This window comes from Stylophora pistillata, chromosome 8 (genome assembly GCF_964205215.1).
Source record: "Stylophora pistillata chromosome 8, jaStyPist1.2, whole genome shotgun sequence".
Classification (NCBI taxonomy): Eukaryota; Metazoa; Cnidaria; class Anthozoa; order Scleractinia; family Pocilloporidae; genus Stylophora; species Stylophora pistillata.
Genome location: NC_142526.1, coordinates 24072805 through 24095702, shown reverse-complemented (window position 1 = coordinate 24095702; position 22898 = coordinate 24072805). Strand labels below are relative to the sequence as shown.

General features: G+C 38.3%; 2 protein-coding genes and 1 long non-coding RNA gene across 4 annotated transcripts; 2 read left to right on the top strand and 1 right to left on the bottom strand.

Annotated features, from left to right (window-relative positions):
* Positions 1-826: 826 nt before the first annotated feature.
* On the top strand, positions 827-6245 carry LOC111342488 (uncharacterized). The gene is made up of 4 exons (XM_022949575.2): positions 827-951; positions 4572-4661; positions 5247-5318; positions 5787-6245. Exons 1-4 carry the CDS (start codon positions 881-883, stop codon positions 6037-6039), a joined length of 486 nt encoding a protein of 161 aa, XP_022805310.1. The 5' UTR covers positions 827-880; the 3' UTR covers positions 6040-6245.
* Positions 6246-7733: 1488 nt separating this feature from the next.
* On the bottom strand, positions 7734-9510 carry LOC148725609 (uncharacterized). Its single transcript, XR_015990258.1, has 2 exons — positions 9227-9510; positions 7734-8514 (listed from the first exon to the last, which is right to left on the bottom strand). It is a non-coding gene; the product is annotated as an uncharacterized LOC148725609 (long non-coding RNA).
* Positions 9511-14775: 5265 nt separating this feature from the next.
* Positions 14776-22626, top strand: LOC111342484 (monocarboxylate transporter 4). 2 transcript variants are annotated; one of them, XM_088729968.1, is made up of 5 exons: positions 14776-15340; positions 18070-18319; positions 19832-20409; positions 21594-21963; positions 22295-22626. In XM_088729968.1, the coding sequence occupies exons 1-5, from the start codon at positions 15140-15142 to the stop codon at positions 22480-22482; spliced, it is 1587 nt and encodes a 528-aa protein (XP_088586094.1). In that variant the 5' UTR covers positions 14776-15139; the 3' UTR covers positions 22483-22626. The 2 variants fall into 2 exon arrangements, with proteins under 2 accessions (XP_088586094.1, XP_088586095.1); XM_088729969.1 differs by lacking the exon at positions 14776-15340 and adding an exon at positions 17261-17881.
* The last annotated feature ends 272 nt before the right edge of the window (positions 22627-22898 follow it).

The following is a 22898-nucleotide window of genomic DNA, read 5'->3' as shown; positions in this document are numbered from 1 at the left end:
GAATACCTATAAAAATTGAAAGTTTTCCTCGGATATGTGACGGATGATAATCTTAGTCCCAGTATAAAAGGAGAAACCAGATGAGTGCACAATTGCTTAGAGTTAAAGAAATATTTAAATAGTCAGATATTCAAACAAAGTGCATCGGACGGGGATCAACCGGCAAGTACGTGTACTTGACGCTGACCATAACAGATGTTCGGAATTCGCCATACTTCATGCACCTGACCACACTTTATATATAAATGAATTTAATTCTTGTTTATTCCGCAGGGCGCAGCAATAAATTTTCAGTTTAAGCGCTGGCAACAGTCTTTAACCCTTACTGTGACCATCATTAAAAGTGCCGATATACCCGCAACATTCAGTATTACTTCCGGTCAAATATCATGCGACAACCACAGCTTAGGCTGATGTTATATTCCACTTCTCGTCAGTAGAGTCGACCCCTCAACCTGTTTGTAGTAAACGTAACTCTGTAAAGGTTAGGGAAATTATTTTTTTGGTCTATTAGAGGTAGCTTTGTAATGTGAACGATAAAAGGGCCAAGCGCGAGCAAGCAAAAAACAGAAAAAAGATATGCCCTCTTAAATTTTCTTCCAGAGTATTGAGGGAGCACTGTTGGTAAAACAAATAGCCAAGGTGAGAAAGGAGTCGGCGCATTGATTTTGAGTTCTTCTCGACTTTCAAAGACATGTACCCTGCACATTTTCCAAAGGGTGGTTAAAGGAAAGGCTCTCGAGGCACAATTCCTTTCATTCAAGATGGTCCATTCTTCCTCTTTTCATTCGTAGCCTGGGCACGAGTCTGCTACGCACTTATATCCTAATATTTCAGCTCGAATTTAATCGATTCAAGAGGGCTTCTAAGATCATCTGGTATGGGTGCAATTTGGGGAAAATCCTGCAAAAAGTGTGGAGAAACGGCAACCAAAGGAGATTACTGCCAAAGGTTTGTGCATTCGATTTCATGGGGATTTTGTTGGTTATGAGTTTTGGTGTATCCTACTTCGAACGGCATTTTAGGGAATTTACTAGAACTGTATAAGTTCGTTATATCGATAAAGTTTACTATCAGCGACGTATTTAAACGGTAATTCGTTTCGTTTTGCGAATGACCCAAGAAAATAAAGCAACCTTGTCTCCTTTTTACCTGAATGATCACTATTTATCCCTTGGCGACCATGAAGTTCTTAGGAAATAGATTTTCATCGAGAATCGTTTCTCTATATAAAGACCGTGAGATGTTAAGAAACCGTAAAACTAGATGAAGAATATTTTACAAAGACTTGACTTTTTTATTCTGGTCGTATGTGAAATGATCTTGCTGTAGTTATTATACCTATCTTTCCCGGAAATCTATTTTAAAATTGCTTTCGTTTTGAAAGCATCGAGTCTAATTTGAGGTTCGGTTGTAAGAGTCTGCTCATTTTAGTTTTTTCTTCGCCGGAAAAAATTAAGCTTTGGTTATTCTAAGCTTATAAGGAAATTTTGTGCACAAAAGGCTTGATCGTTTTAGTTTAGTTGTGTGTGGCTCGATCTTGCTGTGCGGCTCGATCTTGTTTCTCAGGAATCTATATTGAAATTTTTAACCGAAGTCCTAAAAATTCTTCTGGATTACCCAGTCAAGGATGAAATTCGTCATGCTGCAACTTGTTTAAAGCTAACAAATTAGTCACGCGAGGTAAGCCAAATTGAAAAATACGGAATTATCCAAGACTTAATTTTTTACAGTGGCCAATTTACCATTTCAACTTTGTTGATATATCCAAATTATTTCGTTACCCCCACCTACGCAGCCCCAAACAGTTTCTTTAGAAACAATCGGCCTTTATTAATTTTTTACAAATTTTCAGTTTGAAAGGGTTTTTCTTCTTGTGATCATGATAAAGCAAGGTTGTTTTGTGTGACACGATAATTAAATGGCGGCCGAGAATGCTTTCACATAGGTTAAAAAAGCGACTCATCCGCTTAGATTTCGCAATCTGAACAGTCCTTGTATGAGAATAAGTACTCAAATAGATGTTTTTGAGCCCTCTGATATCAAGCCTCATTGATTTGAATAAAACATTTCTTCGAATATCTCCCTCCCGATACATCACACGGACTGGAGTCTTTGAGACATTCTTCATCTTCTTTTATCCCTTTGACTCTTGACTTTACTTGTTGAATGGTTTCGAAGATGGTGCGGCAGCGAAAACCGGCAATATGAAAAAAACGAATATTATGATTCTTAGACCTAAACAAAAAAATTGCTTGCGACGAACCCTCTGAAAATTGATAACACTTCCTATATTTGATAGAATAGCACCTGGAGTGGAAAATGCATATCAACGGTATTTTTTTACAAAAAATTCTAAAGCAATAGGAATCATTTATATAAAGTAAGGTTTCACGTACCTAGAAAATCTCTTCTCTTATTGTATCATTACCTAGTCTTTCCATATCTTACCTATTGCAATGTAGCATGGAGTTCTACATATTCCACAAACCTTAAAAGAATCAACCTGTTACAGAAAGGGGTCGTTCAAACAATTTTAGCGGGTGATTATAAAGCTCCTTGTAAACTTCTTTTTCAAAAACGTGGAATTTTTGACATTTACAGTTTGTTTTATTTTCACATCAGAACCTTAATGTACATGTATGACCATAAAATAAAGGCTGATAGTTTCGAAAGAAACTGTTTGGGGTTGCGCGGTGGGAGTAACGAAATAATTTGGATATATCAACAAAGTTGAAATGGTAAATTGGCCACCGTAACGATTACAAAAGCTGACGTTTCGTTTTATGGCCATAAAATGTTGCCTTGCATTTTTCCAAACTTGTTTCAAACTGGAAGTCAAGGAACAAAATTGTGGAACTCTCTGCCTCGTTCGATAACTGAATCTGACAATATAAGATCTTTAAAACAGTCACTCAAATCCCATTTGATTAATTTGCAAAATACTCAGTGAATTTTGCAGCAAGGTTGTTAATATTAAATAATCAAGTTCTCTTAGTACTTTACACTTGTTAAATTACGTTCCACATTTTAGTTAAACTTAAACTGTAATTTAAAGAGGGAGCCTCACCTATAAGCTTTCATGGATTCTTGAGACTTCCTCGCCTTTTCCTTTTTCTATCTTATATTTTCCAAGTATTGTCTGTGTAAATTGGCTTTGTTCCCCTTATTTTATGCAGAAAAGACAGCCTAAAAATGTTTCCTATCTTTTAAGTTTGCGCCGAGAAAATTGTTTTTTCTTTTTGTTAGCACGTAATACATAGATCGGTCTCCTCCATTCCCACGCAGATCCCAAGGATAGCTAACAATATTAGGGACTTTAAGCAAACCGCGACGGCTACGGCAACGAGAACGTGGAAAAACAATAAATCTAATTGGCAGAACAATAGCCCAGCACGTGCGTTTTAAAACTTTGTAAATTTCTTAGCCGTCCTTTGCAAAACAACAACGAGAAGTCACCAGAATTTGCGTCGTCCGCGAAGCGAAACCGCAACGGCAAATTATTTTAATTTACATTTGAAACTCAACGCTACTTTTATGCGTTATGTTGAGTTTGAGGTCTGGCGCCCTATGAGACGGTAAACACATGCAGCTATTTTCGAAATACTAACTAAAAGTAGAAACTCATTTTTTAATCGACGTCGTCCGTGGCGTTGCCGTCCTGACTGCTTAAAGTCCCTAATTATTCGCCTAAGTGGAGAGGAGTAGCGGTGGATAGTTAGTACCGAGCCGCGACTTTCACCGACCCAACTTTTTTGCCGTAGTGGAGTGAGGCGTACCTCTAAGACCTCTAACAACGATTTACGTTTTGTTTCAAACAAGACTTTACTTCCCAGTTCCCACTGTTACACATGCAAACCACATAACAATACTATATTCGAGAACGCCTTTATATATATCGCGGCAGTTCGTTTACATTTCAATGAATGTTAGTGTCTTTCCTGAGCTTTTGTCAACCATCCCGATGACCAAAACTACGAAGTCGACTCCATTTACTTTCCTTTTGCAATTAATTTCACACTATCTGGTCCAAAAGCTACCTCATTGTAAGTGCAGCTGCTTCTATTTGATATTCATTATGGTGGGTAGAGGAAACTGTCGCATGGTCTGTAATGTGCGGCCTGTAAAGCACTAACTTGATGATGGTAAAAGTCGTTTTACTACAGAACAAGAGTACTCTGGATCGCTTTCTTTTATTTTGAACGCTGTTTCAAGGAGTGAGGTAAATTAAAGGATCAAATTTTGCTGAAGCTTTAATTTGCCGTTCAGATCGTATAACGTAGTGTCTAATAATGGGACGATCCTTCAACTCTTCGTCTTCATTTTCCATGAATTCACAAGTCATCTTGATACTTAATAAAGTGAAATCTTTTTTCTAGATAAGGAATCCTTTATTGACCAAGCTTGTTTGGTCAATAACACATATTTCAACTGGGTGAACGTGTCATGACATTCTAGGGAACGGCTGCAATGGAGACTAGGGCACCAAGAGATGTACGTGTTTTGACAATCACTTCTTACTTTTGGTCATTATGTTTTAAATCTCTTTGGTATAAACGCTTTTTTTCCAGGTGTTACGACCAAGAGTTTCCGCTCTGTGATCACTGCAAAAAGCCCATGAGTACTTGCGAGGATAAGGTCGGCAACTGCCACAAGAAGCCGTAAGTAAATCTTCCTTCGCTATGATGTCTCTTCTCACCTCGCAGGAGCATGGGAACAAGATTGATTTTGTTTAAGGCAAAGAGTCTGAACATGAGACAAGAGGCCCATCCTGGGAATACTGTTTCGTTTAGTAAATAGGCGTTGCCTTTGATGACAGATATAATTTAATTAACACAACTCGTGATTGACATTAATTCCTCACAATGATTTGAAGTGTTAGCTTGTCGCGATTTAAACCAGTTTTTCAGAAGAATCAGTAAGAGAAAGAAGTCGATTTTTGTATCTGTTCGCTTACCCGAATCTGCTAACCTGAAGTGAGAAACCTGTTTTTACGACCCTCCACAGAAGTAAGTTTCCAGTCATGTTTTCTTAAATTTTGCCATGAGATTAAGACTAAATTTACGTTTTCTGATTTCGAATTACAAATGTATTTCTCTTAGATCGAATAATCATTAAAGTTTGGATAATATTATACGGTTTGTGGTGATCGTCTGAGCTGACCAGTTCCGAGTAAGGAAACAAATACTCTTCTCAACTTTCCCTGTGCAACATAGTCACTTTTTCAATATTTATTTCATGTGTAGATGCTACAGTGACAAGAGCAACAAATGTTGCGAATGTAATGACACAGCTACCAAAGGTTCTTATTGCCAAAGGTATGTAGCCGAAACTCACCAACAAACCATGAACACCGAAATTATCTAGGAATGTCAAGAGTCTCCTATAAAAGGGGCGTAAAGGCTTTAGGTGGTGTGTTGAAACAGGTCATCAATTAATGACTCAAGTTATAACTCAGTATCGTCAACAATTAACGGCTGAACTACTATAACGTAAGATAAATGTTTAGCTGAGTTACGGAGGTTTTTGGGGATTAGGTGGTTTATGCCTTCAGTCGCGTAGAACTTGCGTCTTCAAACGGGTAGAGCTTGCCGCACCTTCTCAAGTAAGATTTGGACATTTGTGTTCTCAGTCCTGCCCACTTCCCAGCGCTCTTTGTTTTTCTCTAATCAGTTGTTGATAGGAACTGTTGCTGAATACTTCGATCTCAATTAGTTGAAGTTCGGTCAGTTGACAGTTATCTATTTTTACCTCTTCTGCTTAAGTGGTTTTAAATATACTTGCAGTTGTTATGAGAGAAAGTACCCACCAACCCCCCTCCTTGAAGCACAGGAGACTGCCGGGGGATTGAGCCTCAAATTGAATGTAGGGGCGGCCAGCAACCAGGAATTCATGAAGGCGGCTTTTCAATCCTTTGAAAGGGCATTGGCTGGGGGAGCGCAGCAAACCAAAGCCATTACTTGCGGAGAAAAGCATTCTATCTCCGACGAACTTGAGGATGAATACTACGATAAATTCACTGATTCATTTCAGATCTGATATGGTTGATCTAGTTATGAGGCTTTTTGTTTAGTTCTTTAATATCTTTGATATCTAATATAAAGTCATTAAGAAATGGCTCGAGAGCATGCTAACAAGTAAAGGGCAGAAAACTCACATTAGTGTACTAGTGTAAATGAGGTTTATTTTTTCAGTTGTACTAATGCTATAGTAAAACCAAATAAAGATCCTTTGTGAGCCGTGGACTTCATTTGGCAAGTTACTGTCTCATCAGTCATTACTTTTAAGAGTGTTCAAACAGTTTCTCTTTCGCAGCTTTGAACCGGTCGTGCAAATAAAAGATAAGATAGATTATGAAAAGAAAATGAAAAATTCGGCGCTATACGCATAGCTCCCTATGGTGTTTCAGTCCTTTTTTTTTCCCTTGTCGGACAAACAAAGTGATATTGACACAGAATTGGGTAGGAGACCGTTTAGAAAAGATTGAAATCTTCTGTTAATCTTTTTCTGTTAATCTTCTTCTGTCAATCCTTAATGCTCATTTCTCCTTCACGTATTTAACGTTGCAAACGATCAATGGAAGTCTTGGCGACATGAAAAAATAAATCACTGTCAGAGGAAATGGGGGAAGTAAAATGGGTAAACAATGACTCCTATCGACTATTCTTAATTTTAGCGAAGAGCTGATGAAGTGCTTGTTTTCTATGTTCACACCTAACTGTAACATAATTCTTGTGGCTGTCCTCTATTTATTTTATGGCTAGTGCCTCTTATGGAGGCGAAGCCATAATGTTGGCCTGTTGAGTGAGAGAGTGTAACAATAGAATACGAACGACCTCTTAGCCCACAACGGAAGTCTGCCGAGTTTTACCCGATTTTCCTCGCTCTTGGCCTTTGTTTGTTTCGGAACATCTTCGGTTATTCAACGCTTGGTGACGATCAGTTTTCGGATCGCTTCGAATGTTACTCTGAATTAGCAAGTGACCACGCTGTTTCCCGATGCTATTAATTTACTTAAAGGAAAAAATTTTATCTTCGTAGAGAGTGCATTTTACCGTTTGAATCAGCGAATTATGCCTGGTAGATCCGAAGATGTAACTTGAGTGCTTATCATGACGCCACAAAAGATGATAAACATCTCAAAATAATTTCACCGCAGTGGTCTCTCTGATTATTGAAAAAGACTTTTCCTTCCAGAAATATATAAATAAGTTTGATCTGCACATCGTGGAAACTTTGAAGAAAAATGTTATTTATTTGAAACTGAAAGAGAGTATTTTACCATTTCAATCAGCGACAAATGCTTAAAAGAGCCGCTAAATTTGCGAAGCGAGCGATACCTTGAGTTTAATAGGGTAACCCCTAACTCGATGAAATGATGGAACGGAAGAATGACGAAATGGCGGAATATCCTACAACGAGGAATGCTTTGTTGTGTGAAACGAAAGTCTTACAAAAAATGGAAGTGCAGTGAAATAAGAAAATAATTCATAATTAACAGGAAAAATTGAAATCAAAAGAAGCCTGGTTCAATCATTATTGGAGCCTAGAGGATAGACCAATAGAGGAATAGTAAGGTTCTTGAGCTTGCCGGTCCCTTAAAGTTATTATTACTATAACTGTTGTTATCATTATTATTATTATTATTATTATTATTATTGTTATTATAGAACGCAATAAATTTGGTCTTAGTATTTGTCCTCCCTCTATGAAATTTACTCAGTGCCAGTCAGTTTATATATATACTATAATCTTTAATGAGGATGCCAACGTCACAAAAGTGGTTTACAGGAGGGTCCTCTTAAGTTAAATACTAATACAAAGATAAATTACAAATAGCAACAAATAACTAAAGCTAAATCTAAAAACTAATTAAAAATACTAATGAAAAAGTAATTAACTAAAAGTAATACTAGCAAAGTCAATTAAAATTCAAAATTAAATTTAGACAGGCCACGTTTGAAGGCAGGCAGTGAGTTTGCATTCCTTGGTGAGATGTCTAAACCATTCCATATATCTGCGCTTAAGTTAACTGACGACCAATGACTCCATCTTCTTGTGGCACTGGATTTTCGAACGTCATTTCTCGATCTTGTGTTGTAACCATGAAAGTCACGATTAAATGTGACAGGAATAGTATTACATGAATGGTTGTTAATTAATTTATACATAAAGATGGCATGGTGTTCCTTTCTACGACGACGCAGTAATGGTTTCCAGCCAATCTCTTTAGGGCCTCAGTTGCGGAAAAATAAATAGGTAAGTCTACAATGAGGCGAGCGGCCTTATTCTGCAACACTTGCAGCTCAGACATTGAGGACGCATTTCCGCGATCTCCCCAAATGATATCCACATAGTCAAAAGTAGGTAAAATGAAACTATTGAAAAACATAATTCTAGCATTGAGAGGGAGGCAAGATTTAATACGCCTTAAAAGACCGAAATTTCTACTGACCTTACTACGAATATAATCAATGTGGTCAGTCCAGGAGAAGCGGTTATTAATCACAATGCCTAGGTAAGTAAAAGAATCTACGTTATCGAGAGGGGTATCATAAGCCGAAATGAGTAGGGACTCAACTTTATTCAAGCGGGAACTACTACCGATAAGCAAAAATTTGGATTTTTGAACATTCAGAGTCAGTTGGTTTGCCCGAAGCCACCCACATATAGGTTTTAAGTCAGCATTAATATTACTTTGTAAGTCTACAGTAGATTTGGAAGCGAGATATAAAACAGTGTCATCTGCATATAAAGACGGTAACCTGACAGAATTGCAAAACATCAGGTAGATCATTCATGTAAATTATAAATAAAAGCGGGCCCAATATAGAGCCTTGAGCAACGCCAATCGATACAGCGGCAGCTTTGGAACAAGCATAATCACAGCTAGTCATTTGTGTTCTGTATGTTAAGAATGAAGTAAACCAGGCTTTGCCAGCATCATCAACACCGTAAGTTGAGAGCTTCTGGAGCAGTATTGAATGATTGACAGTGTCAAACGCTTTGGCGAGGTCTAAAAAAACAGCACCGGTCAGGCAACCATTGTCCATGGAGGGAAGGGTTCTCCGAAATTCATTAAAAGAGTCACCAAATAATTCCTTAAAAGCTCTCTGGAAATCGTCAAGCTATCACACTATTATTCAATATGATATGTACAAATCCAATAAGGAAGTTTTTAAATATTTCGGTTCTAATCAAGAGGATAAACTACAACACCACCTACCATCTCAAGGTTTCTTCTTCTCAAGTGTCATCAAGTATTCATTGTCATCTGTAAATTCTATTTGGACAGTGGCCCAGTCTCATCTACCGAAGAACAGTTACATTTTTACCATCCGCTACATCAACAATTTTCTCCTACACGTAAGAATATGATAAGATGAGGATTATCACAAAGTCCTGATTGCTCCTTTTGCCTTAATCCTGAATCACTCCTTCATGTTGTCGCTGGTTGTCAACAATGCCTTGATCACTTTACCTGGAGACACGACTCAATCCTTAACTTCATTGCCAAGTCACTTCGACCTGTAATTAATGTTCACTCCTCACTCTATGCAGATGTTAATGGTTTTCTGAATCCTCCAATAATAATGACCAGTGAAAATGATCGTCCAGATCTTCTTTTCCTGATCCAGTTCAAGTGCCTATATGTTCTAGAATGAACAGTTGGTTTCGAATCTAACCTGAAGAACAATGCAGTGCGTGAAAAGAAAAATATCGGAACGGATTAACGAAATGACTAGAACTTTCAGATGTGTGAAATTTGCAAATCTCTTCATGGGCTCCCTTGGCGTTTTCCCCGATGAAAGCTCTACGTTCTTAAACACGATGAATAACATTGGCATTGAAAAAAAGCAGCAACTTTACATAATCAAGAAAATGATAAAAATAACCATTATTATCATATTACATCTTTTGTTGTCGAAATAGGAATTGGGACAATCGAGACTTAATACAATTTTGACTTTTTTGTTTTGTTTTTTGTTTTTTTGTCTTTTTGTGTGTGTTGAATAATCCAATCTCAAGCAGCATTTGCAAATTTCCTATACGTAGTGAGATTTACAATTGTACATTCAAAAACACAAATAAAGTTGCCATTATTATCGTAAATATGATTATTTGTTACCATCTAATTAGTGGTCGAGTGTCGATTAGTAGCTATATTCTTGAAACATCTCTCTCTCATGGGGAACGGGGCACTCATAAATATGTGGGATGCGGCAGGTTTTCTGTTTTTCATGTGAGACAACCCTCTGGTAACTTCACACAATCTCTAGTTCTTTTCAATGCTATGAAAATTGCGCTGATACCAGTAGCCTTATACAGTCTTAACTGCTTATTTTTAATAAACCGGACCCCCGCTTCATGGCTATCTTTTTTTTTTGCTTATCACCAGTACGATCAAAGACCGAATTAAACTCCATTCGGTCAAATTACAATGATGAAGATAAACAACAGTATCAGTATCAAAGCCTTAAGCGAAAAACCGGGGGAGCAAGGAGTGGGACTAGGGATGGTGCAGTGGATAGCTCCTTGTGCCTCGGGTACGGCTACTTCAAGTACATTTGCCGTATTACGCAACAACGTCTCAACTCAGCCAGAAAGAATTTAAATCGATTTCGAGACACCCGGCGATTTTCGCCTAAATTCAACCATTAGCTATGGCTCGTCTTAGGTAACAAGTGCAGATTTTCTATTATCAGGAGGGAAGGAGAGAGTTCCTCAAGAGGGCATAATCGTGATCCCTTGCTATCGTGATTTCACGTGCCATGTTATTGTTGGATCGTAATGATGGAGAAATTAGCTACAGACCGCAACACAGCTTCACGATAGCACGAACGACTCTCGACCTGTCTTTTCTGGCCTTTTTCAATGTTCTTTAATTCTCTCAGTTCACTTCAATCTGGGTCTGACTCTGTCTAGACCCTAGTCTTTCGAAAAGAAGGTTGTGCTTATGCAACAAGAACTTTGAGAAAGTATGCGAGCCCTCCTCGCGCTTATTTTGGAATGCGCCCCCCCCCCCCGGCGTAACGCTGTCCATGGGCGTTACCTGAGGTCTAGCCACCGTCTATCGTTACCGATGGCGAATATGTAAGCATGTGTTTTAGAGTTTACCTGGTGTTTAGTAGTCAGAAGTCTGTAAGAAACTGATAGAAGAGTGAGAATCAAAAGGAGATTGATAATAATAATAATAATAATAATAATAATAAAGGTTTATTCAATACATTTTTTCGTACAAGAATAATTTACAACATGTTTACATTAATTACATTCTCAAAATTTAAAAAAATAGATATAAAAAATGTTACATGTTAGTAAATTTATATTTACAAAAAAAAAATATATATATATATACATATATATATCATTATAACGAACTGGTTCAAGACTTCAGAGGTAGTTCATCGTTTTATTACGACAGCTTTGTTTCGTATGGTCGAAAATGACCACACTCATCCGGTAATTTCAACGATTGACCGTTAACTTATAATTACTGGCTATCAAAGCTGGAATACGGTTGCTACCGGAGATATAAAAACAACACTACTTAAGTGTGGTCATTTTCGACCATACGAAACAGAGCTGTCGTAATAAAACGATGAACTACCTCTGAAGTCCTGAACCAGTTCGTTATAGTTATCAATCCTCCTCTAAGAGTTGAGCGCTCTTCGAAATACATTCAAATCAAGTCCAAGAATTTTTAACGCTCCTCCAACAAAGTAGAGCGCTGTCAAGAATGAATTTCCCAGTGAAAGACTTCGGGTATTCGACCAAGAACATCCCACTGGCAAGTGAAAGCTCATTTCTACAAAACCTGATCGAAAAAACTGAATCGCTTATACATCGAATGCGTTGGAAGGCCTTCTTCTTTCTAAAAAAACCATGAAGATAGCGGTCATGATAACATCAACAAAGAGACATGGATTCAAATCAAAGCGCCCACCACCATACGTAAGTGACCTCAGTCAATTCGAAGACTCCATGTTAGAAATGGTTCAACGTATTGAATTTAGCACTAATTACACTCAGAACAAGCTGCAAGAACTGAACAACTCAACAAAGACCTGCAAGAAATCCGACAAGACGAGCATATATTCGTCAAAGCCGATAAAACAACCAACCACTACAAGACTGAACCCAATGACTACTCGAACCTTGTACAGAAAAACGTGACCGCAAACCCTACAAAAAGACGAACCAAACCATCCCTAACACGATCAACCTTGCCGACCAAAAAATCGCACAAAGCCTAGCCCTTGACGACCGAATTGAAATATCAGCAAGCAGAGACGCGTTCATTACATTGAAAGATCACAAACCTGATTTCACGAACAACCCATCCTGCAGACTAATTAACCCCTCTAAATCAGAAATTGGCATAATCAGCAAACGCATTTTGGATAATATCAACAACGAAGTTATCAAAGCAACGAAAGTAAACCTCTGGAAAACCAAAGCAAATGTCATCGAATGGCTTCATTCAATACCTTATATAGCTCAACATGCGTTTGTAACCTTCGATGTGTGTGAGTTTTATCCATCCATCTCTGAACAACTCCTACAGAAAGCACTAAACTATGCATCCCAGTTCACATCCATCAGCCCACAAGATCGCCATATTATCATACATGCGAAAAAATCACTGCTGTACCACCAGAACACACCGTGGGTAAAGAAGAGCACCACCGACATGTTCGACGTGACGATGGGCTCGTATGATGGAGCCGAGAAATGCGAGCTAATCGGAGCCTATATGTTATCCCTGATTGCGGCAAAGTTTAAAGATCGAGTGGGCCTTTACCGTGGCGATGGACTAGCAGTATGCAGAGCTACACCTAAAGAAATTGAAAAAGCAAAACAAGAAGTTAGCAAAATTTTCAAGTCAAATGGCCTGAAGATCACCATCGAAGCTAATAAGAAAGCAATCAATTTTTTAGATGTAACCTTCGACCTCGCAAATGAATCTTACAACCCATTCATGAAACCGAACAACAAACTCCTCTATGTTCACCACCCACCTGCACTGTTAAAGAACATCCCGGAAGATATAAACAAGCGATTAAACAGCATATCATCAAGCAAAGAAGTTTTCGATAACGCCAGCCCTCCTTACCAAAAAGCTCTCTACGAAAGTGGCTACGACTATAAGCTTACACATGTTCCACAGCCAGCCCAAAAGCGCAACAAAACTCGCAAAAGAAAAGTGATATGGTATAATCCACCATGGAACTCCAACGTGAAGATCAACCTGGGAAGAAAGTTCTTAAATATTGTTGACAGATGCTTCCCGAAAAACCATCCATTACACAAGATCTTCAATCGCCACACACTAAGGATAAGCTACTCCTGCATGCCTAACGTCAAAACAATCATCGCATCACACAACAAAAAGCTACCACCAGATTACAACCGGTCACAAAATTCACCACAAACACTAGACAAAGAATGTAACTGCCGGAAAAAAGACCAATGCCCCCTAGAGGGAAAATGCCTCACATCAAACGTAGTCTACCAAGCAACAGTCACAACTGAAACGTCAACAGATTCATACATGGGACTCGCGACAAACTTTAAAGAACAGTACAGTAACCACACAGCTTCCTTCCGACACCAAAACAAGAGACACGAGACTGAATTATCTAAACACATATGGACACTGAAGGACATTAACAAACCTTTCAAGTTAGCGTGGAAAATCGTCAAACAATGCAAACCGTACAACAACATTACTAAGAAATGTAACTTATGTCTTTTTGAAAAATTCACGATCATATGTAAAAAGGAACTTTGCAGTCTAAACAAGCGAAATGAGCTAGCAAGTTCATGCCCCCATAGAAACAGATACCTCCTTGAAAACTTCATAATCAAGTAACAATCTCAGAAATTATGCATACCAGTCACATGACTTATATGGATAAGTAGCGTTGTTTTTATATCTCCAGTAGCAACCGTATCCCAGCTTTTATAGCCAGTAAGTTAACGGTCAATCGTTGAAATTACCTGATGAGTGTGGTCATTTTCGACCATACGAAACAGAGCTGTTGTAATAAAACGATGAACTACCTCTGAAGTCTTGAACCAATTCGTTATAATTATCAATCCTCCTCTAAGAGTTGAGCGCTCTTCGAAATACATTCAAATCAAGTCCAAGAATTACATATATATATATATACAAGCAATGTAAAAATGCATCAATATTATAAAAAGGCCATTGGCGGAAAAAAGCCAGTCTTGCAACGCTCCGTCCTGCATCTCGACAGGCACGCCGCTGGCCAACTGACCTCTGAAGATTAAACATTTGTTGTGAAATCACTAAACCAGACCGCACTTTTGCAAGAATCTCGCAAATGAACAACAACCCTCTTAATGCTTCCTATCTACCGAATCAATCTTGACTGCGTAAGCCAGAACCGGAAGCTTCGAGTGGCCTAGGTCCAAATCAAGGTCAGCACTGAGACCAAGTACGTTCTCTTGTGGAACGGTTGGTAAGTTAAACAAGACAGTCACAATTTGGAAACTCATCACGATAGCTTAATTAATTCTACAGGTTATACAATTTTTATCATTTTCCCAGCGTTAATTCGATATTAAAAAAAAAAAATTCTGATGTCGGGTTTAATCTGAGAAAACGCAGAGTTTACCTGAAAAAACATATCAGTGAATTGAATCTTTGAATATAGTTGGCTGAAAACAGTCAGCCGACTTTTCGCTAGGATAAACCGCAAAAATTGCCTTTATGTTATCGGTTTATTCAAGAAATAACTATGTAACAACTTATGTTCGTCCACCAAACCCATAAATTGCTTCATTGCTACTACAGCAATCGTCTAACCCGTTTAAAAGTACCTCTCTTTACTTCATCATGCTCTTATGTTCCGAGATAAGGCTAAACGGACCTCATTTGAACGTATCGCAAAGTTAATGCCCATGTCTAAGTCTCCTTTCCTTCCTCCCTGTGCACGATTGAAGACGATTCAAATCCAGACAGTTATTGTATCTCTGTTCAATGGTCCCTGAAAAATGGAAATTATTGTGAAAAAGATACGTCTCTCGTCCAGTTGTACATTCCAGACGTTGACCCCGAGCACGTGATTTTGACGTTCTATGCGGTAAACAAACCGATAATACTATTTGCATGGCTCACGCAATAGATCAAGAGTGTTGTAATAATCAGCCGAATGTGAAGAAATGGAAATTGTCTGATTCTGTCGACTCCGAGTTCGTCGAGCACGACTCTGATCTTCATTGGTGCTCTCATCGGGTGGAAATCGCTCATGCGACTCTGACCTCAACTCCATTGCCAGTGGAAAGCCGCTTGAAGGTCAAGAAAATAAAGGTTTGTTGAATTGCTTCGAATGTTCCCTAAAGAAAACATACAGCTGATATGATTTTGTTTAAAATATACGTTGAATGGTTAGTTAGTTAGTTAGTTAGTCCCCTCCGTCCGCTAAAATAAAGAAGTATATGTGTAATTGAAAGGGGAGCACAATCTTCAAGATTTTGAGACGATTTCCGACCGTCAAGCTGACTTCTTTGGGGGGTGGGGGGTGGGGGTGGATTAGATTATTTAAAGCACAGACCAGCTTCAAAATACATCTACTGTGTCCGCGAAAAAAAGAAAAAAAAAAAAAAATTAAAATTTTAAAGGGATCTTATCACGTCTGTCACGAATACTGAGATCTCAAAAACTCAGACCTCGGGCAACCCCAAAAATTAGCAAATTAAGCAGATGTACAAACGGTTCACCAAATTGGTCTTTTTCGAACGTGACAACAATCCTCTTCGCCGCTTGTCTGCATATGAAAACTTTTCAAGAACTCACTTTTTGTTACCAGGGGCCGAAAAGAGCTACAAAGGAATTTTATTTGTTTTAGAGATCGGCGAAGCGACGATCATCTGTCGGCGAAATCAGGGTTACATTGCGAAAAATATGATTGAAATGTGTAAAATCTAAAAATATTTGCTCTATTGAAAAATTACCCGTAGCTTCTTGTTACGTAATTAAGCTATTCATTACTTGTATCGGTACTTTTTTGCATCTCTGTATGAATTATAGATTTTGTGCAAGAAAGTAACTTTGAATCTATTAAAACAAGCTAAGCTAGAGCTGCAAGTGAATGTGAAATGAAAAGCCTCCCAGTCTAAGGTCTTCACGTTTTTGTGTCCTCTGTAAAAATCTGCCGCAATTGGTGCTTATATAAAACCGTTTTAAGGTTGAATATTCGTTCGAAGTCACTGATATATTCATGTGCTTTTGTCTACTGAAGTGTAAGAACGAGCATAAGATCTAATTTAAGTCTGTGACATAAAAATGTCGGTCCGATACGGGCAGAACGGAAAGCGTTTCAGAAAGAGAGTTTGTTTCCCACTCCTTCCGGCCTCTTTTCCGTATTTTCTCCTTCTGATGCATTCGTCAATGCGGTATATAAGTCAGAAAAACATCGGAATGTGTTGTGTACGATGTCCATTAACTACAACTGTTCTTTAGCAATCAGTAATACCATATTGCATTTGTGAGCGCATTTTATAGGGCGAAAATACAGTGCAAGTTCACGAAACGGTAGTGCCTTCCCTATCTTGTTGTCATCCACTCTGGAATCATGGCCAAAACTGCAACAGCGACTTAATTTGCCTTAATTTCAACACTGAATGAAGCCGTTAAATTCTTTCAGACGATTAGTTAAGACTAATATCCGAAGAAATGAGTTGAGCTAACTACTGGGTGTTTATCATTTGGTAAAATTGGGACAGGTTTACTAATCTGAAGTTTATTCGATATCAACTGACGGGTTTTTCTTACTGAAATTTAAATGACCTCGAAACCATTTGATTTTTTTTTTAGGCAGTTAAATTTTAAACGTTTTGAAGGCTGACGATAAACCGGACCTCATTGAGAACCCGGCTCAAATAACTAAATATACAAACTGGTTAATTTGATGCTAGCCTACCAATTTCAAGGCCAATGTTGACCGCGTTGGAATGAAAGTACTCAATGCCAATTCAAGACGTGAAGACGTGTTGTGAATTTTACGAAAGGGGAGCAATTCTGAACTCCTTCGATTTGTCTATTCAAGCCCAGTTTTGGCTATTTTAACGTGGTCCTCTAATGAATTAATGAATGCTTTCTTTGTGTCGATTGCTTCGATGTACCTTGCAACTAGCAAGGAGGAGGGTACGACGGGGCTGAAATGGGGGGAAGAGTACGAGAGAAGGGGGGAGGGGGTGGTAATAGGAGAAGGAGAAAATAATTTTCTCCATCTTCTATTACCACCCTCTCAGAGTTGTAGTGTTTCTTAATAAAGGGCGGATGACTGGAGTCAAAGGTATGCGAGAGGAGAGGGGAGGCTAAGTCAGGCGTAAGACTCTCATTCCTTCCTCCCTCTACATAAGAAAAACAAATTCTGATGCGAAGGACCTAGCCTGAGTGCGGCAGCCACCCCCTACGCTCCAAAATATTTCCTTTTGGAAGGTAGGGGCGGCTGCACACTGGCTAAGAAGAACCCACAACGATTTTGTGGTTTGGCACCAGCTATCTACCTGTTGCTGCATGGGCCAGTTCTAAGAAAACGCAGAGTTGACCACAAAAATACACAACCTCGTTCCCAGGGCTTTTAAAAGGGAAAAGCCCTGGGAACGAGGTTGAAAAATACAAACAGGACTAGGTAAACAATAAAACTTGGCTCAAAAACGTCAGCAGTATAGTAAGACCTCCCAAGAGAAAAAATAATTATAATTAGAAAGAGCGCATCACTTGTTATTTTGTTATCAGCTCATCAAACCGTGGCTGCTACCACTTTTAAGACCAAGGTGGTTATCACTAAATATTGAATTATATTTAGGCATCCGTTTAATATCGTACTATTTCTGTCTGGTCAAGGTAAGGAAATTTTTTTCACAAAATAATTATAATCAGTTCTCATTATTTTGTTGTCCAGTTCGACTTCATTTGCGTGCATAACCTCGTCAGGTTTTCATGAATTTTTTTACACAGACTCATCTCAACGCAAGTACTTTAATTTGTTCCTCTAAAAACAGAATTTTAATCTAACTTGAACTTTTGCTTAGATGGATGGACCAGAAGATAATAGTCATATCTTACCAAAGGAAAACACCAAGAAACATATGAGAGGATGTAATGATTTCAAGCGGATTTCTCGATACCTGGAGGGCTGTAAGAAGCCTGATAGCCCGTACGCTTATTTTGTATGTTTCTGTGGATTTCTGTGTATTTTGATCGCCGTTGGCTGTTCGTATTCCTACGGTATTCTATTCCCAGTGCTACTGCACGAATTCAAAGAAGGAAAAGCCAAGACAGGTAGGAAATCGGTTTCAATTTCCCTTTCTGTTGCTCAGTTAGGTAGTTGGTGTCGACAGATTACCATACTCTCTTAAAACATCTAGTATAAAGACGAGACGTAGTGCAAGATGCACCTGAATCGTTGTCTTTTAGGATACATAGACAGAGATGGCAGCTAGGTTCTATGTATCTAATGATACCGGCTTACAGACGATTTCACGTGCTAATAAAGCGTGAAATATCCACTACAGTGGAACCTCGTTTTAACGAACCTCTATATAATTAAGTCCTCAGTATAACGAACGATACTTCAATTTCAGCCCGGCTAAAGTTACAGTAAAATGTATGCCACAGAACCTCGATATGATAACGAACCCTCGATTTAACGAACCAATTTCCCCAGTCCCTTGGCACTTCGCTAAATCGAGGTTCCACTGTACAGCTATGTCTTCCCTTCGAACAGTTAACCATCGAGGCCAATTATTTTGATTAGTTGAGAGAACTCCACTTGTGAATGCTAAGCTGTACATGAGGGGTTGAGCTGTAATTTGGCTTGGTGGGGTTGACAACTAATATAGCTTAAGTCGGTCGCCACAGTCTTAAAAAAAATCATGTAGTAATATCATAGTGCAGTATACATCATTATGTACCGGGCATAGATGTACGCGTGATAAAGTACTGCCTTCTACCGTTTTACTTGTCGGAGTTCAAATCGTCTTCTCCTCGTAGAAGAGCGCAGTTATTAATTATTTTCTCTGTCTTTTAAATTAAGCGAAAACTTTCCTTTAGTAAACTTGATTTAGACTAATTACCAAGGCAGAACGAGAAAAACATTCTTGAAAACATGAATTTAGCAGGTACTGGCTCGTACGTAATCAAAACAAATGTAAAAATATTCTAGGCGCCTATTCTGTTAAATAAACATGGATACTTCCGTTAGCATTTCACAATGTATTAAATTTCTGGCCATGCAAATACTTCATGGGTAAAGTTTGACTAAGATCTTGTTTATTTGTCCACCGTTTTAAACATGAGTCTCGTTGCTCAGAAGATTGGGCGACCACTTCCCACGTCATCGACGATAAATATATTATCATTATTTTATATATTATCATTATTATTATATATTATAATTATTATTATATATTATCATTTTTATTATATATCATTATTATTATTATATATTATCATTATTATTATATATTATCATTATTGTTATATATCATCATTATTATTATATATTATCATTATTGTTATATATCATCATTATTATTATATATTATCATTATTATTATTATTGTTATTATTATTATTATATATTATCATTATTATTATTATTGTTATTATTATCATTATTATTCGCTCTGACGAAGGGCTAACGCTCGAGACGTCAGCATTTTAACTCTTTACGGTGGCCAATTTACCATTTCAACTTAGTTGATGTAACCAAATCACCTCATTATTATTCTGTCGAGAGAAAGTGCTTGCTCCCCGCGAGACCGTTGTTTTGTTTTTTGTCTGTTCTTTCAGCTTGGGTAGGCTCTCTAGCGTATGCATGCGGCAGTCTGTTTGGACCAGTTGTAGGACTTCTATGTGATCGATTCAATCACCGTACAGTTGGTATTTCCGGGGGTATTATCTCCACCGCGGCCCTCCTTGCTACTTCGCAAGCCCCAAATCTGACCCTGATGTACTTCACATTTGGCGTTGGGTTTGGCTTTGGGAATTGCTGTATCTTCTTTGTTGTGCTAACTATCGTGCCCAGGTACTTCATTAAAAGGCGCTCTTTGGCAACAGGGCTCGTTCTCATGGGGTGCGGAGGGGGATTAATTGTAATGAGCCCCATCATTCAGGCCTTGTTGACTGTGAGCTCATGGAGAATCACATTTATTGCCATGGCAGGGATGTTGTGCGTGAGTTGCATTTTGTCTTGTACATTCGACTCAAAGATAGGTGACAACGACAAAGAGGGTACTGACCAAGACAAGAGGCCGACTAAGTTGTGCTCGACGTTAGATTTTTCATACCTGAGAAATAAGCAATTTGTCATCTACCTGATTGGAAGTACTACGTGTTTCTGCGGAATTACTGTTCCTTTGGTTCACATGGTAAGTTGATGTTAAACATGAAGTGGGTTACTTTATCACTACGCTACTACACGATGAACTTGTATTCCGACTGGAAGAATGGCAATTTCGTGCAATCTCTCTATTCACAGAGACCAGGATAATCCTTGGAATTAAGGGCGTCATATTCACACACTGATTTGTTCAATCCTCCCTAAATGTACCTTCTTGCACGAGTCTATGCCAAAAGAAATCTGAATTTTGAAGCGTTATCATCATATCACGGACAAGTTGAATTGAAGGCCTTTTTATATGTACCTGTAACGTAAAACCCAAATTGCTTTATGCAAGTAGGCGTCTATTAATTTTGAAACATTTTCGCTAGTCAATCGATTATTCCAAAAATGTTACGACCGATAAACCAATGTATTCGCGAAGAAAGTGTTTATCATTACATCGGCCACGTATTTGCTTGTTACTCTGCTAATTCCGGCAGTGGTGCCGGATCTGTGAAGTGCTAAAACAAACGTCTAATCAAAGGAAGAGTATAAGCCAACAGCCTTAAAGAGCCTCCTGTTAGCTTTTGAAATAAGCCACTTATAATAATAATAATAATAATAATAATAATAATGATAATAATAATAATGATAATACTAATAATAAAGGTTTATTAGCATTCCAAGAATGAATTGACTCTACTATGCTAAAATTACTACACTATTCTAATTACGCTATATGTCCTATATCATATAGTTTACAATAAATCACATTCTAATTAAGAATTAAAATATAAACAAGCTAAAAGGCCTGAGATTCATGTTTCTAATCTCTTTCCAGCGTTATTAAAAAGATATGATGTCAAATTGCTCTTAAAGGATCGAGAGCCGTACAGTTATGGAAGTTTCAACCACTTTAGGCGTGGTCTGTTAGTGATAGTCATGTTTTCGTCCGGAAAGATTTTGACTTTCGTGATTTTTTAACCCTGTTTAGTATTTTTTTTTTTCGCAACCAGAAAAGTTTCCATAAATTTAACAGAAACCTCAGAGTCTAAATATGGTCCTCCCGAGAAAACTACAATAAAATAAGCGTGACAGAGCTCCCTTAATCGTTTAGGAAAAGTTAAAACAGATTCTTAGTCGCCGTTACCTCATCGCTTAAATCCTTTTACCAGTAAAGTAGTACCTCATAATTGATTTCAAGCCCAGATCATACTTGTTCTCCTACAGGCAGAGTACTGTCAAGAACGTGGGATTGACGCAAACCGCGCATCCATGATGTACTTTTGGAACGGAATAGTGACAGTTAGTTTGAGAGCCTTGACGGGCTTCGTGTGTGACAGGAACAAATTATATCCAAGGCTAATTATGCAAGTGGCTGTGTTCATTGCCGGGGCAACTGCAGCCCTAACCACCTTAACGAAGTCGTACAACCAATTGTTGGCCTGTTTTGTTGCCTACGCTGTTGCCGACGGAGCTATAGTCTCTTCAATGAACATCTTAGCTCTGGGAACACTTTCCACAAAACAACGCTCTCAGGGATTTGGATTTTTCCATTTCTGCATTGCGATCGCTTTAGCAGTGGGTCCTCCTTTTGGGGGTGAGTGCATTTTGAATAGTAGCTGGGCACAAACGCAAGCCTTTTGTTTTACCTTAGATTTTTTTTTAACATTTGCTCAGGCGAAGGAACTTGAAAAACGAGTGTTATTAAAAGCAGTGCGTACAGGCGTCTTTTCTTGGTAACAGAAGACCTAACAAACAACAATAATTGGACGAGATTGAAGAAAATTATAGTGATTTGTTAAGCAAGAGACGATAATTGATCCTCTCCTGTGGCAAGTAGATTTATTTTCGCCCAAGCTTGTGGTTGAAGAAAATAATTATTTGAGGTAATTCCTTTAATAAATCTCCCCCCCTTTTTTTTTTTTCAGGTTTTCTAGCTGACTTATCTGGATCATATTCTCTCACGTTCTATGTGACAGGAGCATTTCACATCTTGGCTGGTTGTATTTTGTTCTTGTCCTGCTATGTTACAAGTCCCAATGTCGCCCAAGAGAACTCTAAAAAACTTTCACGACAAGAACAATTTCTAATTGTTGACGTTGTCACGGTACTATGATTGTTTGTACTGAAAATGAAGCTCTAACCGGAGAGAGAATCCTTTAGTAAAAAAAGCCTAACTCAAAATATGCTATAATAAATATTTTCTCAGATTTATTATTTCATAAAAGAGAACACAATATACAGTTCTATAAATTTGAAATATGGGTCTGGTCGGCTTTGAGAAAAAAGTGGATGATGACTTTATCGTGATGTCATCGTGACGTCAGTTAGCACTCATCATAAGCTCATGCCCGCCCCTCTAGATCCGAGAGAGGTTGCAAACGCACTGAGCTGTCTATCAGCTGGGCAGAAGTTTATTTCTAGGGATCTGTCAGATGTGACCATCATACCCAACATTCCAAACCAACATTCCAAATTCCAATTCGATCTGGAAACAGTGGACAAGAAGAGCCACCCAGTAGAATGTCCATT